Below are 8,079 nucleotides of genomic sequence, written 5' to 3'. Positions count from 1 at the left end.
AGCCAAGAGCCTCCACGCTGGGCTGAGCAGGAGGGAGTCCAATTGCTGCTGACAGCCCATATCAGTGAGCACCTGGCTGCATCCCATAATGGCCTACAAAACACCCACATCACTCTTTTTTCTTTTCTGGACAGTGTTCCCGATTCTTTTTCCTGCAGCAAAGGAGACACAGACCCAGCCATAGGAGTGCCCAGTACCTCTGGTCCTTGTGCTCCCTGTGCAGCCACAGAGTGAGCCTCTGGCCAGCCCGATGGTGTCACCTGCCCCACCCTTCCCTCCTTCCTCTCCTGGGTGTTTGTCCTCCCCCCGCGGGTGACTGGGCTGAACAGAGCAGGAAGTTCACAGCTGCAGCGGGGGCTGCCTGGGAGGATTTCATTCGCTGCCCTGCTGACAAGTTTAGTTACTCACTTGCAGTTCCCTTTTTTGGGGAGGTGTTGCAGTTGAACAAAACCGGGGCTTTTCAGTCTTGCAGGGCAAGAGGGTTGCAATTTGCTGTGGTCACAGTTACAGAGCAGCTCTTCAGGGGCCTGGAGTCAGGCCTGCTCCTCAGAGCCAGCTGTGTATCTGTGGATGTACTTCCACCCAGCAGTGACTGTTATCCCAATTTTAAGCTCTTGCTGACCTCCAACACCACCTGATTCCTCAGCCTTCCTGCCTTCGAGGGCTGGCAGCCTGGCTCCCTTTTGGTTCCTGCCACATCTGTCACCTCTGGAAGCCACGTTTTTTCTGGATGAAACCGAGCTGAGGAGACAGACAGCCAGACCTGACCTGGGAAATGAGAGCTTGGCACTTGTGCAGAGTGATCCAGGCTGGCAAGGGGCAAGGGAAAAGCTGGGAGTGCCAGCCCCCTGAGCAGGGGAGGGAGTTCATCGCCTGAACTGGGGAGATGGTGTAAGCAGGAGGCCAGAAGGTGTGGTTTTGTGGCCTTTGTGATTCCTCACTGCTGTTAAACAGCAGTTTTCTGACCTTGTAGGACAACTGTCACTTGTCACACACCTCAAAAGGTGTCCCTTGAGCCCATCTAGTCCCTCGGGAGCTTCTGGCACTCCTCTGGCTCCAAGTTCAGCTGGCTCCACAGAATGTGTCCAGGCACAGGCCATCACCCTGAGCCAAAAAGGAAGTTCAGCTCATTCTGTGTCCTTAAACTCGCTCATCAAGGACAGGAAAGCCCTAACCTGCACTTCTCTGAAAAGGGCAGGGCCCCAGCAGTAAACTCCCTACTTCAGATGAACTCCCCAAGTCCAGACAGGACTGAAGGTGCCAGTCTGAGCAAGTGTCAAAAGTGGCAGCAGAGATGCCTCTGTGGCCCTGCCCTAGAGGTCACCCCGAAGGGCAATTCCTCTTCTTCAGGAACCCTGGCTTGCCGTGCCCAGGGGGGCAGGTGAGGAGGAGTCTGTGCAGACTGTAACCATCAATTTACTCAAGAAGTCATGTGTTTCTGCTCATCCATCAGCCGTTTTTCCAGCTCTGATCTCTCTCAGGACACTTGTCATGGCTCATGCCATTGCTGCTGCAACACACTGCAGGTCCCCAAAGATGCAAGACAATCGGGCAAGTCCCCAGAACTTGCCACAACCAGGAAGTGGAACTATTCCAGCTCCCAATTGTGAGGGCAGGTGCCAGAAGTGGCTTAAAGCAAAACCCCCAGACCCTGCAGTCACCTGGGCACCCAGACCAGAGACAGAGCATTGTGTGGTGCCCGTTAGTGACAGCTGGCATTTTGTGACAAGTCCCCGCTCCCAAGCATGAAAGAGGCAGACAGCACGGGGGGGGCCTGAGTGCATCCCCCATGCGGGGCCCAGGCTGCCTTGGCTGGGAGCCAGGGCTGATAAGCAGCTGTCTGACCTTGGGCTGTTGTGAACGGAGCTCACTTGGCACAGATGCTGGCAGGAGCCTCAGCAGGGGCTCCCTGCTTCCCCCTGGGAGCTGCGCTGGAGCTGAGGCCCTGGCTCTTTGTCCCTGCCAAGCTGTGCTTCCCCACGGTCCCTGTTGGTCCAACCCATGGACATGGCCTCGAGGCCTGACCCCGGACCTGCCCCTCCATGAGGTGCTCTGGAGGAGGGCAGTGTTTCACAAAGACCCGTGGAGGAGGGGCTGGGCCACATTGCCTGGTGTGGGCACAGCCTAGTTCACTTAGGGCTGCCTTGAATCCATGGGAAAAAAGAGCAGTCTTATGGCCCTATGTATGTACGCTTTACCAGCCTCAAAGAAGTGGAAAAACTATAGAAGGATACTAGAAGGGAATTTATGGCCCCTCTTGGACACAAACTGAAGGTGTTCCTCTCCCTGAAGCCACTCTCAGTAGCAGCAGTGCCCTCGGAGGATGCTGCAGCCCTGGTGCTGCGCTGTCACCACAAAGGCTGGAGCTCCTGGGATCACAGAATCACAGAATCAGCTAGGTTGGAAAAGACCTCTGAAATCATCAAGTCCAACCTTTCACTTAACACCACCTTGCTTCCTAGACCACGGCACTAAGTGCCACATCCAGTCTCTTCTTAAATACCTCCAGGGACGGTGAATCCACCACCTCCCTGGGCAGCCCATTCCAACGTTTGACCACTCTCCCTGACCAATTTGCGTTTTGCTGTTTTTTTCCACAGCGTTCCCGAGGAGCTGCGACACTTCCCTGTGGATGCTACATCCACTACCCGCGGATGTAACAAACCGCCCCGCTCCGTGCCTTCCACCGCTCAGAGACCCGCCGAGCCTCTCAGCAAGCGACACGCCTGGGGCCCGTAATTCTCCTCCGGGACTCCTCCATCGGGCGCCGATGCCCGCGGGCGGGGCAGGGCTCGGTAGGGCTGTGCCGGCAAGTTTCAGGGCGGTGGCGGAGCGGGTCCCGACGGCTCGGGGAGGTAATCGGAGGCGGGTCCCGGCGGCTCGGGGCGGTGGGCGGCAGGCGGGTCCCGGCGGCTCGGGGCGGTGGCGAGAGGCGGGTCCCGGCGGTTCGGGCGGTGGCGGAGGCGGTCCCGGCGGCTCGGCGGCGGTGGCGGAGGCGGTTCCCGGCGGCCTCGGGGGCGTGGCGCGAGGCGGGTCCCGCGGCTCGGGGCAGCCGAATCGGGCGGCGGGAGCTCAGTGCGGACTCATGGGCGGCGGCGGGCGCGGGGCGGGCGAGCGCCGGGCTGGCGGCGGGGGCTGGCGGGGCTGCGCGGGACCGCTCGGTCGGCGGCGGAGCCGCTGTCGCTGGGCTCAGCTGTGGGCGGGGGAAGGTGGCTGCTGGTGGTGCAACGTGGCGTCGCTCTGAGCACCCACCAACCCGCGACTGTAACTGCAGCTCAATCGAGCTGGCAGGAGCGCTACGGGCCCCGCGGGCTCCAGGTGCTCGGTCTTCCGACTCAACCAGTTCGCCAACCAGGTACGGCGGGAGCGGGGCCGGGAGGCGGGCGGGGAGGGCGGAACCGGGGAGCGGGGAGGAGCCGCTCGCCCCATGCGGGCTCTCACGGGCTTTGCGCGGGGCGGGCTTGTTTTTGTTTTCCCCAGGAAAATGGCACCAACGATGAGATCCTGCCCATGCTGGAGCACGTTCGTCCTGGCAACGGGTTCAAGCCCAATTTCATCATGTTCGAGAAGTGCGAGGTGAACGGGAAGGACGCGCACCCGCTCTTCACGTTCCTGAAAGAGGCGCTGCCCTTCCCGCACGACGACCCCTCCTCGCTGATGACCAACCCGCAGTACATCATCTGGTCCCCGGTCTGCCGCAACGACATCGCCTGGAACTTCGAGAAGTTCCTCATCGGCCCCGACGGGGTGCCCTTCAAACGCTACAGCCGGCGTTTCGAAACCATCAAGATCCAGGACGACATCGAGTTGCTTCTGCAGAAGGCTCCCTAGAAAGTCCTCTGCCCGTTCCCCTCGCTCCCTGCTCCCCTCACTGTGCACCTTCTTATTTTTCTCGCAGGGAGCTGCTGCTCTGGCAGAAATCCCAATGTCTCGTGCAGGTTTTGCTTATGATGGCGCATCTTCCAAATCCTTGAAGTGTACCTGATGTTTTCAAAAGTTGCACGGGAATGTTTGGGAAGCTAAGCCAGGGCAAGCAGCTGTGAATCGCAGTACCTTACTGTGATTCTCTGAATAAAAAAATGTGTACTTCCTTTAAGGCTGTGGCTTGATAAATCTGGGTGAATGGGGTGAAACGTGGTGGGTGCATTAGCTGTTCATCAGCCTGCATGGGTGCTCAGACTCAGAGCACTCGAGTGTGGTGGTGCAGTCAGGCTGAGGGCAGCGAGATGGGCAAACAACCTTCATGAACTCTGCAAGCTGTGAACCAGAGTCTGCCCCACATGTAGCGAGCCTGGCAGAGCGGGAGGGTGGCGTGGAACAGACAGACCTCACCCCACTGCTTACTGGACCTCCCTCAGAGCTTCCCTGCAGAGGGAACATGCTGGCACATGGCCAGGGGGTGATTTTACACTGACAAGTTCCCAGCGTAGCTACCAGCGACAGGCTGCAACACGTTAATAACTGTTGGGGCAGGGAGATGAGTGATCCTGCAGCCTGGGCTGGGGTAAGAAGAGCCTGTTGGCCAAGGCCCATCTCATTATCTGCCCTCTGTTAGCGGGTGCACCTAGAACAGGAGCAGCACCTGCTGTTGTTGCTGCACCTCCCCTTGTCCCAGAGCCACTGCACCCTCACTGCCTTAGTGTCTCCTGGCTCTATGGCCTTTTGCACTGCTGGTAGCTCAGCATGGATCCCTACATACTAGCTCAGCCCTACGTGAAACCTAAATCCCCTTTGTGCATCCCCAACACCTTGCAGTGCAGGAATCACACAAATAACCAGTTCTGTCCTGTTCCCAGTACAATACCAGCCCATTCAGCCACTTCTCCCATGGAACTGTGCCTCGCCTTGGAGTGTCCTTGTTGCCCTTTGGGCATGGGAAATGCATGTGACACTCCAAGTGCAGGTCTGTCAGGGTTCACGAAATATTTTCTCTTTTCTTACTCCTTCCCTAACACTTTTTTGACTTCTGGCAACCACTAAGCTGACAAAGTATTTAATGGAGTTGCTACAACTGGACTCGATAATCTTAGAGGTATTTTCCAACCTTAATGATTCTATGATTCAATAATAATTCTGCATGTTGTCCCTGCACAGCAATCCCAGTTTTATAGACTGCTGCTGAATGGCTGGAATTAGGATTGGTTTTCCCTGAAAAACTGTGAGCCTGTGCCAAATTTTACTGGCTGTCCTTCTGCCCAGTGGCTCAGGTCCTTCTGCAGGGACATTTTCACTCCTTAAATGGCTCTGTGAGCACATTTTCATTACAAGCCACTCCTCACAAGGCCTCATAGCGCTGATTATAAACTTGGTGTGGGACTGAGGAGTCCTAACCCAGACTAGAAACTTGGGCTCTCAAAGGGAAGGTGTAACACTTTCAAGCATTAGTTTTCATAATAAAAACATTTGAGATTTGAGGGTTTGGGGGTTTTTTTCCTGTTTGTAGCTTCTCACTTCACAAATTCACCAGCTGCTTTGTTACTGTACCTACATCCAAGACTCTCTCAAGGCTGAGGAGAGACTGGGGCAGATCCTCCACTTGGCACCACTCTGTACCCCTGAGTCATTGAGCTTTGAATTCAGATTGCACAATCCTCACCGGGCTATTTCTTAACTTCCAGTGCAGCTTCGTAGAAAACAACAGGATGTTTTCAGCAGCTATTTCAGCTTTAGAGCAGATGATATATGGTTTAGGGGATTATTTTTTCAGTTAAGTCTACTTCCTTCACTAATGCAGGATGTTGAAATATGTGAAGAGCCCAGGGGCTCTCGGCAGGAGCTCACGGCACTGAAAAATCTTTCTCAACGTGAGCTGTGGCACTTCCTCAATCCTGACTCACCAAACTCGAGCCATTTGAGTGGGGCTTCCTTTGCTCTGCCAGTTCCTCACCAGGCTCTGACTGAGCCCCACTGCCACAGGGAGCACACCCCAACACCTGCTGCTGTTCCATCCTGCCAAAAAGGGCCTCTGGCCGACCCTGCTGGTCAGAAAGGCACTTTACACTGTGCTTATTCAGGCCAAGGGATTTATTTACCTTCCGGCTGCAGGGGCTGTGTGAGCAGAAAAACAAAGCAACAGCTCCAGAACAGATCCAGCCGTGCCAGCAGCAGCACAGTGACGTGATTCCAGGACGAAAATCAGCCATGCTAGCAGGAAAATGAACCTTCCCAGTGTAAGCACACCAGCAGGAACTCTGCAGTGTGGATGAAAGCCACCCAGCCTTGTTATTCCCTGGCATGTTTCACATTCCCTGGAATAGCTGGCTCTGGGCTCCAGTGGGCTGTGGTGCAAAGGGCACGGGCTGGAGCCCTCTGGCAGTGACAGGGGCAGCTGAGCACGGCCCACACACAGGATCTCACATCCAAACCTTGATTGGTGTCGTGACCAGAGGGGATGAAGACGTTTCACTACAGGGAGCAGCTCTGTGCTGAGGGGAGAAATGAATAATCCCAGGCGATTCCACAGGGATTATAAACCAGCCCAGTTCTATTTCTGTAATTTCTGTAATTTCAGAGAGAAACAGGCTGACTCAGAGGGAAACCTTAAAATAAACACTACCTTAGCACACTTGGGTGCTTCCCTGGCTTGAGGATGTTGTCCTTTCAACATCTCCCATCTGTCAAATCTATACTCCTACACTATTTTTCACTCCTTCTACACTTTTATAGCAAGCAGCTAATCCCTCTGCCAGTATTCCCCTGCTTTTCCATTCCTCTACCCATGCGAGTTCCATGTATTCTCTCCTTTCTAGAAAGTGTTTCCCCCCTCTCCTCTCCCCTCCAAATGATTCCCTCCCCCCTTTAGCTGCTGGTGGTTGCCACCAACTTCTTAAATCTTTAAACTAAAGTTCAGATATTTGAAGCTGTCAGGAGTGTTAACTAGTTCCAAGGAAAATTATCCTTCTGCCCCCCACCTCTCTCTCCCACATTCCCTAGTGTTCTGCCCACCAAACCCTGTCCCATCTCCTGAAATCTTGGCTGGTGAGATGTGGTGTTCAGAAGTGTCTTCTGAACAGGAATGCTGGAGTCTGAGACCATCCTTACTCAGCCTGTTCAAGGTTCTTTCAGCTATTTAGAATCCCTTTCTCCTCCTGCTGAGCTTTGTTGCACACAGTCACTTTTAAGACAGCTTTCAGTCACCGTGTTTGATCATTGCCATTGTAAGGCAGGTAGGAAACACCTGCTTCCAGTTGTGTGGCACTTGAGAGGGCTTTGCTCCTGTCAGTGCCACTCTTGCAGCCATCGGGTTCAGCTGGAGGCAAGAGCAGGAAGTCAAATGGCTGAAAGTGCTTGAGGAGAATGGAGACACTCCTGTCTACAGTGAAACTGTAACAATATAATTTCCTTGTTCTGAATCAGAAAAGTCTGAATGAAAGCATTTAATTGTTTACCACACTTTCTGTGAGGAGCAGGTAATTCATTAGCAGTGAGGTCAGCCATGTAAGCACTATCTCAGAATAGCTGACTCATTCTAAAAACACACCCACCCTTGCCATAACAGGGTGTGTTAGAGCCCAAAGGGGCCGGTCCTTTGAGGAAAACTGGAATAAGTAACACTTAACACTTACTGGAAGGAGAAAATGGCCTTTTCAGTGTTAAGTAAACTGACTTGCCCTCAGAAAGATAAGAACCCTTTATCGTGTTACCCCACAGCTGCAGCACTGCCCAGCTTGCTGGCAGGAGGCAGAGCCCACCAGCCTATGGTGCTACCAGAACTCTCCCGGTGCAGGCAGTCACAGCCTCAGCACATCACCCCTGCCTCTTTTTTTTTTTTTTCCATAAGGTGAATGGATTTCTTTGGGGTATCCGTTTAAGGCACGTTTCAAAGTCTGAACTGTCATTCCCAATTCTCCCACTTCTCAAGGACAGGCTCCCCGAACAGCACAGGATGGGCTACTTGAGGGAAAAATGCCTGAAGTTTTCTCCTGAGACACTTTCAAAATCTCCTGTTTGCTACCATAACGATTTGAAGTCCCTTTCCCCAATCTATCCCCTGACCACTGTGCTCCCTGAAGGACGAGAGGAAGTGGAGCCACAGTCCAACCAAAGTGTTTCTGCCACCTGCTTTCGCAGAGGCCGCCC

General features: G+C 54.3%; 1 protein-coding gene across 1 annotated transcript; it reads left to right on the top strand.

Moving 5' to 3' along the window:
• The first annotated feature begins 2,247 nt into the window (after positions 1-2,247).
• Positions 2,248-4,096, top strand: LOC103755290 (glutathione peroxidase 1). The gene is given in 5 exon segments (XM_008921215.3): positions 2,248-2,359; positions 2,695-3,131; positions 3,133-3,333; positions 3,335-3,355; positions 3,481-4,096. Coding segments are annotated over 5 exon segments (1,122 nt in total). The 3' UTR covers positions 3,832-4,096.
• Positions 4,097-8,079: the final 3,983 nt, after the last annotated feature.

This window comes from Manacus vitellinus, unplaced genomic scaffold (genome assembly GCF_001715985.3).
Source record: "Manacus vitellinus isolate BGI_N305 unplaced genomic scaffold, ASM171598v3 scaffold_14_pilon, whole genome shotgun sequence".
Classification (NCBI taxonomy): Eukaryota; Metazoa; Chordata; class Aves; order Passeriformes; family Pipridae; genus Manacus; species Manacus vitellinus.
The sequence above is the reverse complement of the archived record's forward strand: the minus strand, read 5'-3'. Positions and strand labels throughout refer to the sequence as shown.